The sequence below is a fragment of the Rattus norvegicus genome, chromosome 3, assembly GCF_021556685.1.
Source record: "Rattus norvegicus strain SHRSP/BbbUtx chromosome 3, alternate assembly SHRSP_T2T, whole genome shotgun sequence".
In the NCBI taxonomy this organism is placed as follows: domain Eukaryota; kingdom Metazoa; phylum Chordata; class Mammalia; order Rodentia; family Muridae; genus Rattus; species Rattus norvegicus.
Window position 1 is genome coordinate 89,275,334 of NC_141536.1, and position 21,893 is coordinate 89,297,226.

General features: G+C 47.2%; 1 protein-coding gene across 1 annotated transcript in view; it reads left to right on the forward strand.

Annotated features, from left to right (window-relative positions):
- Positions 1 to 14,198: 14,198 nt before the first annotated feature.
- Abtb2 (ankyrin repeat and BTB domain containing 2) overlaps positions 14,199 to 21,893 on the forward strand; it is a 153,713-nt gene continuing 146,018 nt past the window's right edge. The window contains 1 exon segment of the mRNA NM_134403.2: positions 14,199 to 15,481. Coding sequence (NP_599230.2) covers positions 14,599 to 15,481 — 883 coding nt within the window. The 5' untranslated portion in view covers positions 14,199 to 14,598.

Sequence of the window (21,893 nt, forward strand, 5' to 3'; positions counted from 1 at the left end):
TTGGACTGAGCCCAGGGACCCAATAGAAGAGTTAGGGGAAGGACTGAAGGAGCTGAAGGGGATGGCAACCACATAGGAAGAACAACAGTGTCAACTAAGCAGACCCCTCAGAGCTCCCAGGGACTAAGCCACCAACCAAAGAGCATACAGGGGCTGGTCCGTGCCCCCCACTACATATGTAACGAAGGACTGCCTTGTCTGGCCTCAGTGGGAGGGGATGCGCTTGGTCCTATGGAAACTCGAGGCCCCAGGGAAGGGGGATGCTAGAGGTGTGAGGTGGGAGTTGGGGGAGCACCCTCTTAGAGGTGAAGGGGAGGTGGAAGGAGTTGGGGGGCTTGTGGAGGGGGAATAAGAAAGGGGGACAACATTTGAAATCTAAATAAATAAAAGAATTAATATTTTTTAAAATGCAAAAACAAAGCCCCCGCCCCCACCCCAAAAGAAAAACAAAACTTCCATGCAATAGTGTGCCTGTGGATTTTTCTAGTCTCATCCCCCTCGAGCCCAAATCCAAGTAAACCTGCCTGTTTTACTTCTAATTCAGCTGAGTTGGTTTTTATCTTCAGAGGAGAAAACCTGTTATCACCTGGGTGCTGAGAACCCTGGAGGAGTTGAGCCCCTAACCCAGTGGCCTGGGTCCTTCCTTTCTGGCCACCTGGGGACTGTCTCTTTCCCCTTGTCTTTCTCTCCACCCCATATGGATCGACTTTGGACTGGGGGAGTAACCCGTTCCCAGCTGCCGCCTGCCTAATCCTCTGGGTCCCACTGGGACGGGCTCTCTGCCATGTTACAGCCTCACCAGGGCTAACCCATTCCAAAACAAAGGCCAGGACTTTCTTCTGAGGCTAACCTTTGACCCCAGGCTATCACGCCCACAGTTTCAGGTCCTGGGAAAGACTGGGAAGACGAACACTGCCAGGTCTAAAATCGATCCCTAGATGCTCTTGGGCTATCTGCTGCAAAATGTATCTAAATTGGGTTTGTCTCAGAACTTGTGTCCAAAATGCTCTGTGGCCTGACCTCAGAACACACTAGGTAACCAATCTAAATGACCACCAGGAGGCACTCTGGACTTTAACATTCTCCATGACCTTCAGATTTTCCTGCTGGCTTATGGGCAAGTGGACTGAGCTCCCTTTAAGTTCAGGTTTTTGGGGAACTGCACTCCTGCCCCTCTTTTGTAGTCAATGCATGACAGCCCAAGTCTTGTTGGCCATGGTTACAGCACCCCAAAGTTCGGGGAGACTTGGACCCTGAGTCATCTGCCATGACTGAGCTGCCTGAGTCATTGGCTTCCCCCTTTCCCATTCCCACTTGATCCTTCTCCTGTTACATCACTATGTGCCTTACCTAGTAGCCAGCCCTCTTCCCTTCACCCACTCTTTCCTCCTCCCCCCTCTTCCCCCTCCCCTCTTTTCCCCTCTGACATAAGCCAAGGACCAGCCTCTTCTCCCTTACCTACCTCCTTCCTCTGTCTCTTCTCTCACTGTCCCCCTTCTTCCTCATCGCCACAACCTCCATGTAATCAACCACCTCCCCTTTACCCACCTCCTCCCCAACCTCTTCCCTCCTCCCACAGCAGGAGCTGAGGGGCTTGTTCCAGTTCACTTTCCTTTCTCCCAGCAGGAAGTCTCTCAGACTGAGAAGCAGCTAGTCTCCTCTACAACCCATCTGCCTATATTAAAGAGTTGCACTACCTTTGCCAGGCCTATGACCAAACACGGCTCGACCTTTATATCATACAGGCTTCCATTCTCACTCCTGAGGAATATGGATGGGTTCAGGCAGCCACCGGGCAGTATGCAGAGCAGACCCACTCAGTGGACAATATAGTCCCCGTGGGTGGCACAGCAGTGCCAGCTATGGAACCCAGTTCGAATGACCAGCCCAGCCAAATCAAGATGGCCACCAGAGGAGGAATCTCATGGTCCACTGGCTCCTTCAAGGGATGGAATCAGTCTCAAATAAAGTTGTTAACTTTGATAAACTCCTCAAAATTACACAGTAATTGGACGAAAATCAGGCCATTTTTCTCTAAATTGATTGCAAGAGACCATGATCCATTATACCCACCTGGACCTAGCCTCCACAGTGAGAGCTAGAGCCCTCACTACACATTTTATTTCTCAGTCATGGCCATATATTTGGGAAAAAAAGTAAAAAGGGCTGAGGATGGTCCCCAAACTCCCACACAGGAGTAGATGAAAAAGACTTAGAGCAGAAGGCTAAGCTTCAGGCCCAAGCCTTGGCAGCTGCCCTGAGGCCAATGATGTTTCAGCAGAGGGAACAAGTGAGGTGTGACAGGCCCCATCCTGCCAGGGTCCAGCCTAAGTCAACTCTACCAAGGACTTGATTGAAATATGGCCAGGAAGGACACTGTTCTCAAAACTACCCAAACCCTCAGCAGATCACCAGGCCATGCCCTGCCCACTGGAAGCCAGAACTCCCCGATACAGGTTCATCCTCTGTGCCCAGCCCCGGAGGCCCAGTTTCACCAGCACAGGCACCGCAGAGCCTTCCAGCCTTTGAGCTTCTTGGCCTGCTGGAGAACTGATGGCTCTCAGACTTCGGGGCATCCATCACCCTTGCCAAGGCCAGGGTAACGCTGCAGGTAGCAGGTAAGTCCATTTCATTCCTGATGGACACAGGGGCTGCCTTCTCTTCACACTCCGTCCCACGGCCCCACCACCAATTTCTGTCACAGGGGTGGACAGAACTTCCTCCTTTCCTCCTAAGACCCTGTTACTCTCCTGCATTCTTGCAGGAGGATTCTTCTCACACTTTGTTCCGGTCATGCTGGTCTGCCCCGTTCCTTCATTTGGCTGTGATATTCTCAGCCGCTTTGGAGCTGCCCTTTCCCTGACCCCCTAACCTCCCTGACTCCCATCTTCTTTCTCTGTTGCCTCATAGAACTCTACCCCAGACGGCTCTGTCCCTATCCTACAGAATCTGGTCAGCCGCAAGTATGGGCTATCTCCACATCAGTAATTAATTGCTATCCACCTTAAGGACCCCTCTTCCTTCCCCTCCAGACCCGTTTCCTATCTCTGAAACCAACTGCCATGGTCTCAAGCCTATCATTACCTGCCTTCTATCTCAGGGACTCCTGATTCCTACTGACTCACCTCGCAACAGTTCCGTTCTCCCGGTGCATCCGCCCTCTGGGGCCTACTGCTGAGTACAGAATGGGGCAGCAATCCCAACCCGCCCTGTGGGTACTACCGACCGTTACACCCTTCTTTCTAACATCCTTCCTGTAACTTCCCACTTACCATCCTGGACCCGAAGGGCACCTTTACTGTCCCCTACACCCTGACTTGTATTTTCTTTTCGCCTGCATTTGGGAGGACCCTGCTACATGGGCTTGAGATAGTTCTCATGGACAGGTCTCCCTCAGGGATTCCAGAACAGTCCTCGAAATTTTTGGCCAAACTTTGGCTTGAGATCTTTCCTTTGTACACCTTAAGCCTAATGCACTTCTTTATGATGTAAATGACATTTTACAATGCATCCCTTACTGCCTCACTCCTAAATTACCTTGGTTCCTTAGATTGCCAGTCTTTCTGTCTCCTGTTGTGTACTTTGATGTCGAACTCAGCCCAGGGTCTAAGACCCTCACCTCTGACTGAGACCAAGCCTTGTGGGACTTGCAGACACCCTCCCTACCCCATGCAGCAAACCAGATTCTTTTATTTTTGAGCCTGGTGGGGCTCTTCAGATATTGGATTCCCAATTTTGCTATTACAGCTAAGCCACACACACCCCAATGAGACCCCTCACCCTCCCAGCCACAGTTGGTAGTCAGTTCTCTTCATTGCTGGATGCCCTCTTAGTGAGCCCCACCCTGGCCCTCCCAGACTCCACCACACTTATCGCCTCTTAACAGATGGGAGGACGTGAGTGGCCATAGGTGTTTTAGCTCAACTTGTTGGGCCCTCCCGTCAGGCCATAGACTTTTCATCCAAACAGTTAGATTCCCACCTTATGTGGATGACTGCCACACTTGAGAGCTCTAGCATCAACAGAACTCACCCAGGTAGCTCTCAAGATCACCCAGTTCCAGCCTATCACAGTATATACTCCATCCATTGCTTCTCAGACTTTTTTTTAAACATTTATTTATTTATTTATTTATTTATTTATTTATTTATTTATTTATTTATTTATTATGTATACATCATACAGCTTTCTGCCTGCATGTATGCAACTACAGGCCAGAAGAGGGCACCAGATCTCTTATAGATGGTTGTGAGCCACCATGTGGTTGCTGGGAATTGAACTCATGATCTCTGGAAGAGCAGACAGTGCTCTTAACCTCTGAGCCAACTCTCCAGCCCTTCTCAGACTTTTTGAATCCTTTCTTTCCCTCCTCCGGTCCTCATAACCCCAACTTATCCTCTATGGATGGAACTCTCTCACAGACAGATGGGAAACCACCAGGGAGCTTACACTGTGGTTATCTCCACTGAAACAGTTGAGGCAAACCTCCTTTCTGGGCGACCTCTTCACAGAAGGCTGAGTTAATTGCCTTAAGCAGGGTGCTACAAGCAGCCAAGAACCAATGGGCTAACATCTATACTGACTCTAAATCTGACTTCTTAATAGCCCATACCCACTCCTTTGGAAGGAAAGGGGCTTCCTCACCACCAAGGGCACACCCATTGTTAATGGCCCCCTTATGGCCAAACTTTTGGAGGCTCTCCAACTCTCAACAGAGGTAGCTGTAATTTACTGCCGTGGGGCAGCAGACCTCCATGCAGTGGCTCTGGGTAATGTCAGAGCTGACTTAGTAGCCTGGGGTTTGCCTTCACCTCCTCTAGACCCACAGGATACATCCTCTTCCTGACATCTTCCTACAAACCTCAATACCATCTAGAAAGGGGAAAAACAAATTCCTCCGCTTTACCTAAATAACCACCTTCTTCCCTCAAGGCAGGTGCCTTCTCTCTTCTTCTATGTCCACCACTATACATCAGCCCCAAGACCGTATTCCAATTTCTAGATCCCACTGACCTCCGAGCCCACATTTTACAGGGCCACACTTCCTTCCAGATGTGTGCCAAGACCAACCAGCAGGGGGCTCTCAAGAGCCGTCAGCCTCTGCACCTGTTTTGAGTATAGCAGCCTGGCAAAACAGGGAGATTGACTCCACCCACATGCACACTTATAAAAAGCTCGGCTATCTCCTAACCCTTGTTGATACTTTTACTGATTGGATCGAGTCAGTCCCCACCTCCAGGGAAACACTGATGGACGTAGTAGCTCATAGTTCTTTGGTTCAGCGTGCTGCAGACCACTCAAACAAACGATAGTCCAGCCTTCACCTCAGTGGTCAATGAGTTCCTGTATGAAGCTTTCAACGTCTCCTGGAAACTCCGTATCCCTTCACAGTCCTCTGGAAAGGTTGAGAAAGCCAACAGACTCATCAAACAGCAGCCTACTAACTCTCTCTGGAGCTCAGGTTATCTTGGCCCTACCTCCTCACCATAACCCTTATCTGCCTCCGGGCCAACCCTAACAGGTTTAAATCCTTTGGAACTCCCGTATGGGAGGCCATTCCTCCTCAGCCATCACTTCCTGTCCCAAACCCCCTGCTAGCCTGGTACCTACTCTACCTCTCCTTCCTATGGTCTCTTCTCTGCATGATGACAGAGCTACCCGCACCTGCCTGCTCCCGTGCCAGAGAACCCAACTGTTCCTGAGTCTGCCTCACTCTCCCCGGGGAACCTAGGACTCCTCAAGCAACTATCTCCCAAGTCTCTAGAGCCCTGGTGGAAAGAACCTGTCACTGTGCCAAACTCCTGGTACACCAGTGTTAGTACCACCTCTTCAAACTAAGAGGGCACCCACCCAAGATGAATGGTCTATACAACAACTGGGGCGTTTCACCCCAATTGTTGGCAGTCTCTCCTTTTCCAATGGCTTGTCCCAATAATGAGGACCCCTCATTTTTATCTGCCTATTTTTTCTTTTTAACCAACCCCCACCCCAGCCCCTCTCCTCCTCTGCCTTCTCCAGAAACAGTCTTGAGGTTTCCCAGGTAACGGTCAAACATGTTTCTTCACCCAAACTTCCGGCTGAGCACCAACCCACCAATTCCTGACTCCCTCACCTAATGCAGTCCCTTTTGAGCAGGAAGAAGCCAGACATGAACTGGCACCCATACATCCAAAGAGATCAGGATGTTTAGTTGGAGTTCCTCACTTGTAACCCTCCCCAACATGGTCCAGGCCTCCCTCTCTCTCCAGCCCGACCCACTCAGAAAGTCTCCAAACAGAAAAGGTGCCAAAATCGTCCAGTCCTGCATTCCTGACATTCCTGTCCCAACCCCCTTCACCTGAAGTCACCAGCCATGAGCCCAGGCCATCCCCTCAGAATGCAGAACACACACAAGCCCAGTGTGTGGCAGACACATTTTCTTTTGCCTTCAGTCTATAAAAAACTCCACACCATGGTCTGCTTAGGACTACCCCCACCCCATCACTCTCACCCACCACCCCTGTCCGGTCCCCTAAGACTGGTGAACTCTCCCCGGAGCCCATTCCCAGATAAACCTGCCTTTTTTTTTTTTTAAACCTTTAATTGCCTTAGTTTACATGAACTGACTTATTTCTTTGGTGGAGAAAACCTATCAGAAATACCTTCAGAATCTTAGTTGTATACAGCACATCAGTGTTGTCAGTGGCCGGATGGTGAGCCCTGACCTGTTCTAATCCAGGTAGGTCACTGGATTTCTGCGATAGTTACCTAAGTAGACACATGAAGGGGGTGGGGCCTATCTTTTGTCCTTAAAATTAATTTGAAAGTATCCATTATTTTAGAGTAACCACAGAGGGCTTGGAAAGAAAGGTTTCTTAGGCTGTGGAAATGATGGTTCAGCTGGTAAAGTGATCATATGACATGCATGGACCTCAAAGTTGGACCTCAAAAACTTACCATAAAAAAGCCAGGTGGGCATGTTGTCCCACTTGCAATCCTGGCTTGGGAGAGGTGGAGATAAGGATACTTTATCACCACTGGCTGACCAGACTAGCCAAAAAGCAAACCTTAATATATGTGATGGAAAGTCAAACAAACAAACAAACAAATAAATAAACAAAACAGTAACAGCAAATTTTGTTTTTGTTTGTTTCGTTTTGTTTTCTGGAGCTGGGGACCAAACCCAGGGCCTTGTGCTTGCTGGGCAAGCGCTTAACCACTGAGCTAAATCCCCAACCCATTAACAGCAAATTTTAACCTCAGGACTCTGTTGTGTAACAGTTTCTTCCTAGATTGAAACACTTTACCTTGTAGGAAGCTCCTTAAAGGGATGGTAAAAAAAAAAAACAAACAAACCTCAAAACAGATTCAGGAAGTTCCTGAAATTGACTAGACTTTACTAACCCCTCCTTGCCAGAGTAAACAATAAAAGCTGAGAGTGCCCAAGCCACAAAGAAGATTCTCAGACAAGCAAAACCAGGAAGAAGACTCTGAACCAGACTAGGTGCCTGGGAAGAGCAGAAACTAGCTGTGCTGCCTAGAATCAGCTTAGAAGTTTAGACTAACTGGAAAAGACACCCTCCAAACTGTTGAGCTGCCTGCAGGCTGTGTGCTGCCCTTCAGGTTCCCAGTTTTGTGAGCTGTCATCTATGCTGGGTGGGCTTTGGTGATGTAGCTATCTGAATCATTTCTGCTCCTTTAAGCAACCCCCCACTAATATTCCTGTAAATAACCCCCCAAAAATTTAATGGTTTACCAAGCTGCACTTTGGTCTGTTGTGGGCTCCTGGTCTGGGGTGAGTAGATGTGTATAGCATCTCCCTGTATTCTGTTACACAACAGCCTACCTGCATACAAGCATACATGAAATCCAGGTCAGGGGTGGGGGATCTCTTTCTATTTAAACCTGGGCTAGAGTAAGTTAGATGCAAACAAAGTCTTAAATAAAATATTATTTGTCAAGAACATACTAGAAAGACAATGCAAAATTTCCCAAACCTATAATTCTTTTTGCATGGGATATTTCATGAGCATAAACAGAGCATGTATTGGGGAAATGAATATTTTCCTTTCCCATAGTCACCATGGAGGTTCTGTTTCAAATTATAGTCATTATTCCATATCTAAGGAACTGTTTCTAGGATACTTTTCCATACCCATACCCAAACATGTTCAAAACTGTTTTATAAAATGACAAGATTAAAGGTGTGTGCATGCGTGCTTGTGTGTGTGTGTGTGTGTGTGTGTGTGTGCTTGTGTGTGTGTGTGTTGGAACCTGTCATGATTTGTATATGCTTGGCCCAGGGAGTGGCACTATTAGGAGGTGTGGCCTTGTTGGAGTAGGTGTGTCACTGTGGGCATGGGCTTAAAACCCTCACCCTAGCTGCCTGGAAGTCAGTCTTCCACTAGTAGCCTTCAGACAGAGATGTAGAACTCTCAGCTCTGCCTGCACCATGCCTGCCTAGATGCTGCCCTGCTTCCACCTTGATGATGATGGGCTGAACCTCTGAACTGGCAAGCCAGCCCAATTAAATGTTGTCCTTTATAAGACTTGCTTTGGCCATAGTGTCTGTTCACAGCAGTAAAACCCCAACTAAGAGAAAAATGCCTGCTCACCTCTACACAAGCTGGGAAATCCTGTCTGTCCTCCTTCTCTCAACTCTCAACACTTGCACAGAGAAAGCTTCAGGCTAACAAATCATCACTCCTCAGCTGGGAACCCACCCAAGAATACCAGCCCAGGGCCTCAGTTTTTGACCATATAGTCATAATTCCACCTCCTAGGTGACACATCATCATTCCTTGCCTGAACTCTATAAAATCCCCTTGATTTAGCTCAGGTGCAAGACTCTACTGACTTCTCCCTGTGAGATAGTTGAACCCTCCTGAGAACTGACTCTCAATAAACCTACATTTATACTCTTGATTCGGCTTGAATTGACTTATGACCCTGGTGGAGAAACCTATTATTGACTAGGTAATATATTCATAAATGGATGTTCGTGTGTATGTGTGGGTGTTCATATGTGTGAGTGTTCATATGTGTAGGTGTTCATATGCATTTAGGTGGGGGTGAGGAATCAATAGTATCTTTCTCTATCTTCAGCTTAGTGTTTTAGACAGACTTTCACTGAACGTGGGTTTTACTGACTCAACTAGGCTGGCTGGCAAGCAAGTATCAGGTTCCTTCTGGTCTCCATCCCTCCAGTGCTGGGATTATAAACAAGACCCATGATACTGGGAGTTTTATGTAGGTTCTGGGGATTGAACTCCGGTCTTTGTGCTTGTAAGTGCTTTACTGACCAAGCTATCTTCCCAGACACTAAAAGATTATTTTCTATATACCAATTGGTTGAACCCAAGATTCAGAACCTGTGAATACAGAGGACCATTTTTTCTTTAATTGTGAAGATCATAAAAGAAATGCCTGTGACAAGTCTAGGCTTCTTTGGACTTCCTAAGATAAAAGCAGCTTACACACCACTGGTTCTCTGTCAACAATAAAACCTCTATGTTGGGCTGGAGAGATGGCTCAGCGGTTAAGAGCACTGACTGCTCTTCCAGAGGTCCTGAGTTCAATTCCCACAACCACACGGTGGCTCACAACCATCTGTGATGGGGATCTGATCCCCTCTTCTGGTGTGTCTGAAGAGAGCAACAGTGTACTCACATACATGAAGTAAATAAATAAAATCTTAAAAAAAAAAAAACTCTGTGTTGATGTACCCTTTCTACCTACTGGCCCTTTCAGCTCTCCTTGCTTCTGCATGAGGTGTTTTTCTCTGTTCATCATCTCTCCCCTAGGTGCACTAACCTGGGTGGTGAATCAAAGAAGAGATGGTGACCCTCTCTTGGTTAATTTTCCTAGAGGGCAAAGCTCTGACAAGGTTCCTCACAGGCTGCCTAAAAATGAAGTGGGCATGGCTCAACATTCTCTGCTCAACCCTTTATCACACCCCGACAGCAAACCTAGTATTTTTTGTTACTCATACTATGTTTTGTGTAAGACTAGAAAAATAATTTCTCAACTAAGCAGTTTGAAAAGCATGCAGTTAAATGGTCATCCATCTTCAGGCATGTAGTGATAGGCAACCATGGTGAAAAGAGTGTGGGGCAAGCAAATCTTCCCTACTTCTGGGTTCCTTCTCACCGAGTCTCAGGCCTTATCAACTAACAGCATGAGCCCAGATTTATCTTATATTCTCAGACCAAGCCTGCCACCCCTACACAAGATAGGCAGGGAGATTCAGCCCGGCCCATCAGAGATTTGAGGTCACATTGTTTGATACTTTTGTCCTCACTCTCTAAACTTGTGTCCAGCTCCATCGTGGACCTCACAGTAACCATATCTAGATCCCTGATTTGACTTTGCAATGTCCTCCTCTTCTTCCCCTCATCCCAGAGTTGTATGACCTGTTGTCAGTCACTCTGAAAGTGTCTTGTACCAGTTGCCTGATCACAGCACTGTCAAGTCCCCATAGGCGTGATTTCTGGAATTCAAGCCATCTCTGGCGTAATACATTCACTGCCTCCACTTTCCCTGAGCCTTTGTGTGTGTGTGTGTGTGTGTGTGTGTGTGTGTGTGTGTGTGTGTGTGCCGAAGCTGCTCTTCTATCCTCAAGCTCTTACAGCATCTTTAACTCTACCTGATTTAGTTTTAACCTTGAATTCAGCAATGAGTGCACAGGTCCATGGTCTTTGCCAAAATCTCTAAAGGGCTAATGGTCCTAAGAGGTGAACTAAATCAATAAGGTTAAATTAATGTGGTAAGTGACTCTTATATTGAGCAGGGTGGACAGAACATTTTCATTATCAGAGAGGTCTATCAGACAGTACTACATACACCCACTTTATCCAGAACAGATCCAACTAGTACTCATGTTAGGATGTTTTAGGCAATTTTAGGTAGTTTGTAAACCCTCTGCCTCCCAGGACCACTTATAACCCTCACATCATTGGTTAGGAATCCCTTTCTAATGTAGGCAGAGAGATGCAGCCATCCTGAATTCTTCAGCAGAAATGAGTCAGACAAATCTCAGCTCAGATATCAGTTCCACTTTCCTTGACACAAATTCTTAAGTACACGAGAGCATGAGAGTTCAACAAGTTCCCTACAAACAGCCTGGCTTTGTGTTAAATTGTCCTACTCTGGGTTGGAGAGATGGCTCAACAGTTAAAAATCACTGGCTGCTCTCCCAAAGGTCCTTGGTTCAATTCCCAGGATGCATATATCAGCCTCTGTGTGTGTGTGTGTGTGTGTGTGTGTGTGTATGCATGCATGTAACTCCGATTCTAGGGGATCCAATGCCCTCTTCTGTCCTCTGTAGGCACCAGACACACACGTGGTGCACAGATAAAACACTTATAAAATTAAAATGTTTTAAAAAGGGACTGGAGAGATGGTTCAGCAGTTAAGAGTACTGGCCTGAGTTTCTGAGTCCAGAGGTCCTAAGTTCAAATCCCAATAATCACATGTTGGCTCTCAACTATCAAAAATGGGATGCCCTCTTCTGGCATGCAGGCTCTATATGTAGACAGAACACACACACACACACACACACACACACACACACACACACACACAAATATATATCTATATCTATATATCTTTAACTTGTGCCATGCAGTCTTATCTATTTGCCCACTAGCCTAAAGTTTATCATACTCCAACTTTACACCCACGTTGACCTAGTCAAGAGGACACAGGAGCTAACACATCTGCTAAGTTTGTCAATGAGGACCCACAAACACCTAAGCCCTTGCCACTCTTCAATGCTCAGGCTGTAATCTACCTTTCTCACAAAACAGTTTGACTTATATTTAGATAGCTCAGATTATAATTGCCTCACTTTCAAGATAAATTTTAGGGCATTTTGTACTCTAATCTCCAGATTGTTTTTTATTTATATTTTAAATAACAAAATAGGAGATTTCATCCAAGGTAAACATTTCCAAGGATTACCTTTGTATGACTATTGGCATGAGCAATCCTAGATCTAGGTGGTGTGTGTGTGTGTGTGTGTGTGTGTGTGTGTGTGTGTGTGAGTGAAGGTGCTTATGAAGGCCAGAGGTGCTGGAGTTACAGGCTATCCAATGTGGGTAGTGGGAATTGAACTTGGGTCTTCTTCAAAGGCACTGTGGATTCTTACTCACTGACCTACTTCTCTGACCCAATGCTTATTAAGTTTTAAATAAAAACATAAATAACTTCTATAGCTTGTGATTGGTTGATGTATCTTCTAAATATCTTTTAATTTGTAGAGCTGCTTTTTCTTCTCTTGATTTGTTTTGCTATAGATTAGAGAAATCCATTTATTTGTCTAGAACCCTTGTGGGGCAGTTTAACATCCATGAAACTCCAGGATTTTTCTCTCAGTGCGTTTCTCTTTTTCCTCTTTTTGGTTTGTCAAAACCCAGGCTGGCTTCAAACTTTTGGAAGTCCTCCTGCTTCCTTCATCTCCTCAGTCCTGAGGTTGTAGACATGAATAACCACACCCAGTCCAAACTGGGCACATTTATGTTTGCATTTTAAGTCATCGTGTGACTTAAATACATCAATACAAATATCCCATATTTTGTGTAAGAAGCACTCTAAATCACCCTTTTAGTTAATGTACCTTTCCAGTCAAGCCTTTATTTTTGAAGAAAATGAACAAAGAAAAAAAACTTTATTTCCTGTAGATATCCACTAGAGGACGATATTTCCTTTATTATATTTCTCATAATGGGTATTAAATCCATCAAACGGTTTTTCGTGTTTTCTGAGAAGTTGAACCTCTAATTTGACTTCTAATTTCGCCTCTATAAAATGTGACTCTGTTAATTTGATGGCTTATGCCATGCACAGTGCTTCCGTCCTTGACTCTGTTTCCAATTCTAACCATCAGGAGGCAACGTCTCATGTACTCCAGGAAAGGAAAAATTAAGTAAAACTGCCAAATAAAAAGTCGTTTTACGGGGAAAGGGATCATTAATTTAAGGAAAGAGACAAACCAGACTTTTTTAGTTCGTATCCAACTCACGGCCCAAGGTCAGAACTGTAAAATACAGCACAAAGGAGCCATTCAGGAGCTGGCGAAGAGGACTTGGGACGAACGTTGTGCACAATCCGCGCTTTGATTTTGCAGTTCTGCTGGAGGGGGCTGGTGCACGCTTGTGCACGTGCGTGTGAATAGTTATGGGGGAGCAGCTGGTCCTGCGAGAGCTGGGCGTGGATCTGTGCAATCAGTAGCTCTCTTGCGAGCCGCTTGGGGTGCACCTGGGCGCTGCTGAAAGGCAGCAATTCACTGTACCCAGGGGGCACCGAGTCCCGAGGGGACAGAAGACCTGCCGACCCGCAGGTCACTCCAGCAAGTCCTTAAAAGGGAACACCTGCATGCAGGAGGCGTTCAGTGCAGGTCCTCGTTTTTCATCTGGTTCCTCTTCAGGCACTCCTTTTCCACCTCGGACAAAAAGGGTCCTTCTGACAGGACACCAGTAATAGGGAAGTCGTGCATTCTTTAGATTAGAACTCCCACCTCCGAGGTAATCCTTGGAAAACAGGTATGAACCTACACAGGGGTGTGATCACAGGCCTTTGGATGCCGGGCCATTTTCAGGTCCCAGTTTAAAACATTCTGTTCCGATCCGAGCCTAAAGGCAATATAAACAAAAGCAGACAGATTTGAGAAGAGAAGCAGAGGTGCTTCCCCTCCCTCCAAGCATAAATAGCTTTCCGTTTCTCAAAAGAGAAGGAGGAGGGGCTTGGTAGAAAGTCGACTAGAAAGGTGGGTAGGGTCTCCTCCCGGTTTTCTCTTCCCACTTCCCTGGGCTGGCTGCTCACAGCTTCACAAGGAGCTGTCTGCCTAAGTCTAAAGCTTAGAAGGTGAGAAAGGGACAGCACATAGTCCTCAGCGCTGGGGCCTGCTTTCTGGGTTCCCCCTGCTTTCTGGGTCTCTGTGCCCCACCTCCTTGCTAGCTCGCTCGCTTGTTCTTTCCCCTCCTCAGCTCCAACCCACCCACTACAACCCATCCTCAGCCTCCTAGCCAAGAGGTTTCGCCCAACCTCCAACTCCAAGACGAGTAAGATTTGCATATTTCCCGCCCCTCTCGGAAACCATTGGCACAGCCTTTGCCCGGCGTGGCTGATGATTGGTGAACGGTCCCGGGTGTATTTGCATGCGGGCTGCTCGGGTGGACCTATCTGTGTCGGTAACCCGCGCCCAGTAGAAGTTTGTGGAGCGCTTTCTCACCGGCTGGTCCGGGACGGATAGCCGGCGCCTCGCTCTTCGGTGACCGCCCCATTCTCTCGGGATTCCTTCTCTGTGGTGACGGACGCTCTAGACGCTCGGTAAGGGAAGCTGAGGCTGGCGGCGGGAGTTCAGAGGAGGAGCGCGGAGAGGTTGCTCGCTGACAGCGGCGCGGCTGGACGCGGACGGCGTCGGGCTCTGGCCGGCTGAGAGCTTCGCCCACCTTCCCCGCGGCCTGTGCGCAGGCGATGCTGCGGCCCCGAGGCGCGGCGCGGCGAGCAGGGAGGGCGCCTCCGAGAGCCTAGAGCTGGTTTCCGTCCTCTTCCCCGGGGCAAGTGGGCATGGAACAGTGAGAGCCCCTCGCTCGGCGAGGCCGCGCGCGGAGGCTCCCCATGGCCGGGACGTACAGCTCCACATTGAAGACTCTGGAGGACTTGACCTTGGACTCCGGGTATGGGGCCGGCGACTCCTGCCGCTCGCTCAGCCTTTCGTCTTCCAAGTCCAACTCGCAGGCGCTCAACTCTTCGGCGCCGCAGCACCGCGGGGCGGCCTGGTGGTGCTACTCCGGCTCCATGAACAGCCGCCACAACAGCTGGGACACGGTGAACACAGTGCTGCCCGAGGATCCCGAAGTGGCCGACCTCTTCTCGCGCTGCCCGCGGCTCCCGGAGCTAGAGGAGTTCCCTTGGACCGAGGGAGACGTGGCTCGGGTGCTCCGCAAAAGCGTCGGCGGCCGGAGGCTGCCCTCATTCTCCGCCGAGGCTGTGAGGCGCTTGGCCGGACTCCTCCGCCGGGCGCTCATCCGCGTGGCCCGGGAGGCGCAGCGCCTAAGCGTGCTGCACGCCAAGTGTACCCGCTTCGAGGTGCAGAGTGCGGTGCGCCTGGTGCACAGCTGGGCGCTGGCCGAGAGCTGCGCGCTGGCAGCGGTCAAGGCGTTGTCCCTCTATAGCATGAGCGCTGGCGATGGGCTGCGCCGCGGCAAGTCGGCACGCTGCGGCCTCACTTTCTCCGTGGGCCGTTTCTTCCGTTGGATGGTGGACACTCGCATCTCCGTGCGCATCCATGAGTATGCGGCCATCTCGCTTACGGCTTGCATGGAGAACTTGGTGGAGGAGATCCGGGCTAGGGTCCTGGCGAGTCAGAGCCCTGATGGCGGAGGGGCAGGAGGCGGAGAGGTATCCGCTGAGGCCTTGGAGATGGTCATCAACAACGATGCCGAGCTCTGGGGAGTCCTGCAACCCTATGAGCATCTCATCTGCGGCAAGAACGCCAATGGTAAGCACGAGGGGGTGTGGGTGAGGAAAACAGGCTGGGTGGGCCACCCCAGGAATGGGATTTCTTAGGCGCAAGCTGTGAAGTGTACCACGTCTCTGAGAGAAATGGAATTCTGGGAGAATTCTTAAGTGGAAATCTTGTCAAAGGTTGTTTTTAGGTTTCTTAACTTTTGGAGGATAAAGTTGTGATTAATGTTCTGTTGGCTGTGCGCTAATTGGGTGAGAATGGGTGTCTGGACCAAACTACTCCTGAACCACTCTCTAAAGTGAGGCTTGCAGCCCTGCTATGGTTTGCCCTGTTTAGTTGGATCTCTAGGAGTCTATTTTCACCCTCACTGTGGTTCTTCAGCACAGTGGCAGCAAGGATCTGTACTCTCAAAACCTGAGCCTTGGATAAATGGGCTGAGTAGAGGAGAGTGGAAAGCCCAGGTTTTGGTGCTGTACCTAGGACTTAATGATGTTCAGAGTTAGGGCTCTTGACAGGAGGTGGAGGGGGAGCTCCCAGCTCTTTATATACTATATGCCAGGGGTGAGGGAAACCAGGGATTCTTGAATCTCCCTCCCAGAAAGACAGCCACATGCTGGCTTCTGGGGCTGAATTTTCCAGCTGTCATTAGCCAAGTAAGCATTTGATTAAAACCTCATGTCGAATTAAATGCACAACCTTTTAGGCTTTCCTGAAAGGAAAGATGACAGGCTCAGTAAACCACATTATGGGAATGGAGTTTGGGGGATGGGCAGCTGCATGGCGTGGAGTCTGGAAAATTAAGCCCTGGGTGGCTGCATCCCAACGGAAGGCATGCAAGGTTTCATTGCCAACGGTGAAAACAAAGCACTTGCCATTCGTTCACTGTGGGAGTTTGGGCATGACATGCATTCAGCAGCAAATTGCTTACCTGACACCAGTTCCAGGGGTTAAGGTGGCCCAACTTTATGGTCCGATTGGAAGGGTCACTTTGTGTGCAGCTTTCAGTGTCAGACAAGCAGTGGAGGAGACCAGGTGGATTCTGGAAAGGGATAAAAGTCAGAATTAGATGTGACTTAACATACTCGTGATAGCTAAAAGATAGAATGCTAAAACTTAGAACAACAGTAATAGCCACTGTACTTAGCACTTTGTATACGATGACCGCTTTTATACATTAGCCGATCTGTATTGGCAGTGTGGGACAGTGACCTGTGTGTTCAGGATTTTTGTTCCCATTCTCTGCATACAACTCTTAAAATTACTGGAATCTCCAAAATGAAAATATATTCTTGTATGGTAATGACTAAGAGTTTGCCACCTGTAGGTAGTTTCAGGGTGGGAATTAGTCACCAGAAAGAATAAAGCAGTCTTTAAAGGGTTAGTACCTTCCGACTTCTGTCCCACCCTCCCAGAAGAGGAGAGAGGCAAGGCAGAAGGTTAAAGTGATGATCAATCAATGGCCAAGATTTTAATCAATCGTGCATGTATAATAAAGTCTTCATAAAAAAAAAACCCTCAAGAGGAGAAGCTTCCTGGTGCATCTGATAGCTTAACACTAGAAGGGCAAGGGGCTCACCTTCCTCCATATGTTTTCCTATAGGGGCTTCACCTATAGCCTTGTTGCCTTTATAAACTAAGTGCCTCCCTGAATTCGGTGAGCCACTCTAGCATACTAACCAGAAGAGAGTATTGTGGAAACATGGCTGTTCAGCCTGTTGGTGGGAAGCCTGGGTAAAAATTCCTGGAACTTGTGGCTAGACTGACCTTCGATGAGGAGGAGACCTGAGGTTATCTCCTCACAGTGTCAGGGTTTAATTGAGTTGAACTAGAGGACACCCAGGTGTATGTGCTTTCCACTTGTTTGCTTGTCAGTGGAGGAGTCCCCGCACTTTGTTAGGTAGAAAAGTACACATTCTGTGTTGATTGTGGTGTGAGAACAGGTAAATGCTTTGTTTTTTTTTTCAAGATATAAAGTGCCTATAGTGTTACCCCATTGGGCAAAGGGGCTCAGCATTTCAGTCCCTTGCTTAGATGGCACAGATACTAAATAATAAAACTGGACTTTGAACCTGGCATGCTTCATCAGTCTTCAGTGAGAGCAACTGACCTGGTAGGCTCAGTTCAGAAGACACAGTATTTACTCAGTGGAGCTTCTTTTGATATTCCTTGCTTTGGGTTTCATTTCTGGCACTTCCACAGAACATTCTTGGAATCAGAGTTCTTAGGTCAACATTCTCAGGTCAGAGTTGAGGTCAATCCAAGAGTTGATGATGTCACCACTGATAATCATGCTTCATACTTTAAGTTTGTGGCTTCAGCACTGGGAACACCAGTTCCAGGAGAGGAAGTGGAGGGCAAGGGGATTTCCATCCAGTTGTCATAGCCCAGGGGAAAGAGTTCTGTACTGAGGGAAGCCCTCAGTACAGCGGGGCCTGGACCAAACCTGGAGGGAAGGCACGTAAACCCTAACCGCATAAGCCGAATTAGACTAACGGTGGGTACAAAACAAAGCCTGTGCTTGTCCTCATGCCCAGCCAGAGCCCAGCATGCTGAAGGTCTTTTTCTGTCTGCAAACCAAGGCTTAGAAGAGCAGCTGCCTGTTGAAGTGCCTGCAAGTGCAAAGTGGCCAGAGATCGTTTCATCTAAGGGCACACAGGCAAAGAGCATTGCTTGTGAAACCCCTTGGGGCTTCTTTACTGCATGACAGGGTTTTTGTCCCCACGATGTGACCTTCCCCTCACACCTTCAACAGTCAGGAACACTTGCTTTACCTAGGATGCTCAGCGCCAAAGTGTCTCCCTCTGAGTTCGATGATCTCTAAGGCACTCTTCCCGGAGAGGCAACTGATGCCTTCCCCTTTGTAACTTTGATGCCCATTTCTCGTACATAAAAACTAGGGGGTGGTCTCACTAACCAGTGACTAGGCTGATTTATTAAATCCCCTTAGACAGTGAAATGAGTGTTTGTTAGACAAACAATGAATTGCATATGTTGGAAAGCTGTCTTCAGAGAGAAGCCTAAACCACTTAGGAAAGAAAGGAAGAGCTCTAAACATTTTTTCTATTAAAGTGGCCCCAAAGCCAGCAAGGCCACAGTTTATACAGCTGAAGACCAAGTGGGAGCCTACATATGGGAAGGGAGAGTGCTGGTTGGTATTCTTGTCCTGCTGGGTCTTCCCTTTAAATTATATATGTTTTGTTGTTGTACTTGCTAATTACACAGCATGGACACATGCATTTGACTCAGCTATATAGAGCTCTTAAACTTTTAATGTCTTCCAACAAGGAATTTAAGAGCTCTAATCCATCTATTCTTGTCCATTACTCAGAATGCCAGACAAATATGGTTTTGTTCAGCCTGAGATGGATGATAAAAGTTCTGTAGTGTTTATAAAATAGGATCCCAGCTCCATAGACCAGCAGGAGTTATACATTGTTGATCATTTGGTATTGATGTCTTGGATCCTAGGGCAGTGTCATTAAACCCTGAGATCTTCATGACTTCCTTATGAGAAGCAGAGAAACCTCTTTAATAGAGCGGTGTCTATAAACAGGGGGCTGGCAGAAAACAGAAACATCTCTCTTCCATTCCCCTCCCTGAGTTCTCTCCTCTCTTTCTCAAGGAACTCTGGGTGCAGGTTTGATTCAGAACAGCCTTTCTAGGTTCCTTCCTGGCCATTTCCCTTACTAAGATTTCATGAGTGGTCATGGCCATCGAGAGAATTCAGCTTCCTTTTTTCAGTTAAATGGTGGGATAGTGGCGGGAACGTTTTCATCCCAGCACTGTATGTGAAGTGTATACATGCTTGTCACAGTGGCAAATGTGAGAGCTTGAAGCCTACCTCTATGATGGATGTGGGGGCAAAATTCTTAATAGTTCAAGGCCTCTGTTTTGTAATCTGTAAAATGGAGGATAATAATACCTAACTCATAAGATTGGCATGAGGATAGAAATCATAAACATCTTAGCAGGTAGTGAAGGCTCAATAAATAGCAGTAATGCAATCAACAAATACTTACTCACCACTGACTGCACCCCACAGTTAAAACTGCAGTGGATTGAGTGGTGATGTGCTGGTCCTTCTCTCAAAGGGTATATATAATCCAGTGGGGGAGGGGCAAGAAAAAGTAAAGATTTACTCTTAATAATGGTGGTGGTATTGTTCAGGTCTAAATTTTTTCAATTGTATTTATTTATTGTGTTGGGGACATTCGGGTACTATGGTGCATGTAGATGTCCAAGGGCAGCTTGGAGTGAATGTTTTCCACTGTGGGCTCTTGGGATTGACCTTGGCTTGTTAGACTTGGTGGTGTATGCCTTTACCTACTGAGCCATTTGTGTGTGTGTGTGTGTGTGTGTGTGTGTGTGTGTGTGTGTATTGGTCTTTTTTCACACACCATCTTATTATAAAACCCAGGCTGGCCTCTAACCCATGGACTTAATGTCCCCTCCTACCAAGTGACATTCTTTCTTTCTTTCTTTCTTTCTTTCTTTCTTTCTTTCTTTCTTTCTTTCTGTCTTTCTATCTTTTTTCTTTTTTCTTTTTTTGTTTGCTTACTTGTTTGTTTAGGATCAGATAATAGGATAGGTGGGGACAATTAGAGTGGCGATCAAGGAAGGCCTCTCTGATATTTCATTAGTAGTAATTGATAATATGAACACTACTGCTTAAGGAGTGTTTTGGCTGCAAACAGTGACTAAGGAGTTTTCTGAATTATTCACTTATTTACCATCCAAGACAAGTATCAACATCTCATTTGCAGCCAAGAAATAAAGAGGCTGTGTCTAAAGCAGGGATGGAAATTCTGGCTGTAGCCTTCATTTGTCAAAGAGATTGTAGGATGGATTTTCCACTGGGATAATTAGCCAAAGGAGCAAGGGTTAATTGAGCTGTGAGTTGCTGTTTAATCAGTTTTAACACCTGGGTAGACTGAGCGAGGAGGGCACCTCCCTTCTTTCTGACTGTTGTATTATAGCCAAGAGAGCTTGCAGAACTGAAACAAAGCAAGCTTTGGAAATGAAAACTAATTTATCCTCCCCACATCCCCCGGTTGCCCAGAAATGCAGCCCCTGCCTTAGGTAGCATGAGTAACAAGCTGAAATTGTTAGGCTTCCTCTAGAAAGCATTACCTGACTTCCCCACTCACAGCCGGAAGAGCCAAGTGTCCTTGAAGTTTCTACAGCACCCAGGGTATGTTCTCGAATCATTTTCTGCTCCTACTCTCCATCAGATTGTGACCTTAGAGGCTTCACTTTCTCCCCTGAGCCTGCACAATATCTAACTTTTAGATATTCTTGGAGTGTCGGGCTGCCTGTAGGTTTTTACCACACAGTGTGTTTCACTCTTAAGATTTGCATTTGAGTTCTTTTTACATGTTAGAAGAACCCTTCTCCTTAAGAGTAGAGAAGTACAAGCTCTTGGTGAACAGAGCATTGTTTGAGGGTGGGCATACCACAGGGAGGACATCATTCAGTTGGTGGCTATCCTAATCCTAGCTGCTTCCCAAGTCCTGAGATAAGACAAGTGGGATGTGAGTTGAAGGGCTTCCGGTTAGAGAGATGCCTTTAATGTGGGATACCTAGCGTGGTGGTGGTTCATAGCAGATATCCAGTAGGCAGCAGAGCAGCCAAGGGGAGGATGGAGTTGAAAGTTTTCTGATCAATAGTCTTGTGAGTTCCCATCAACTTGCTGTGCATAGGATTCTTTTCACAGAGAGAGCCTCAGCACCTCATGTTTCACAGCTCAGTGATGGTGGCTGGGCAAATGCTCAAACCCCAAGTCTGCACTTTTCCTATAAAGAACCATAGAATCAGAAGTAACAGGTCAGTATTTGATTCTCTTCAAATGTCAGATTGGGTCAAAAAACAACACTGTTGCTTCTTATAGATGTTATTCGTGAATGGCCTACTATGTCTAAGCATTTTAAACTCCTCAGACCAGCCAATGCTTTTCAGGCCCAGAGAGTGTACACTGGTGATGATGACATTGATTTGAAGGCACCATTATTCCTACTCTTGAAGGGGCAGGGAGGTTGGCTGCCCCAGAGGGGAGTGCTTTACCAAGTTGCAGCTGCTAATGATCAATACATTCAGCTATATGGAAAAACTGAAGGGTTGCCAAAGTGATATTCCTTGATTAAAAGGGATGAATGAACTTGGGGTGCATGGACATGCAAGGGAGAGAACAATGCAAGGGAGGGGGAACCCGAAAAGCTACTTTTTTTTTCTTTTCTTTTTTTCGGAGCTGGGGACCGAACAGAAAAGCTACTTTAATAGGCCAATGGTACTCAAGGAGTTGGGGGAGCAGTGCAGAAGAATCAACCAATCCCATCTCCTTTCTCTCTGGGAATGCATATGTTTATGTGTATATGTGGGTGGGTATGCATGTGGAATCCAGAAGTCTTGAACCTTTGCTGTTATTCTTCAGGTGCTGTCCACCTTGCCT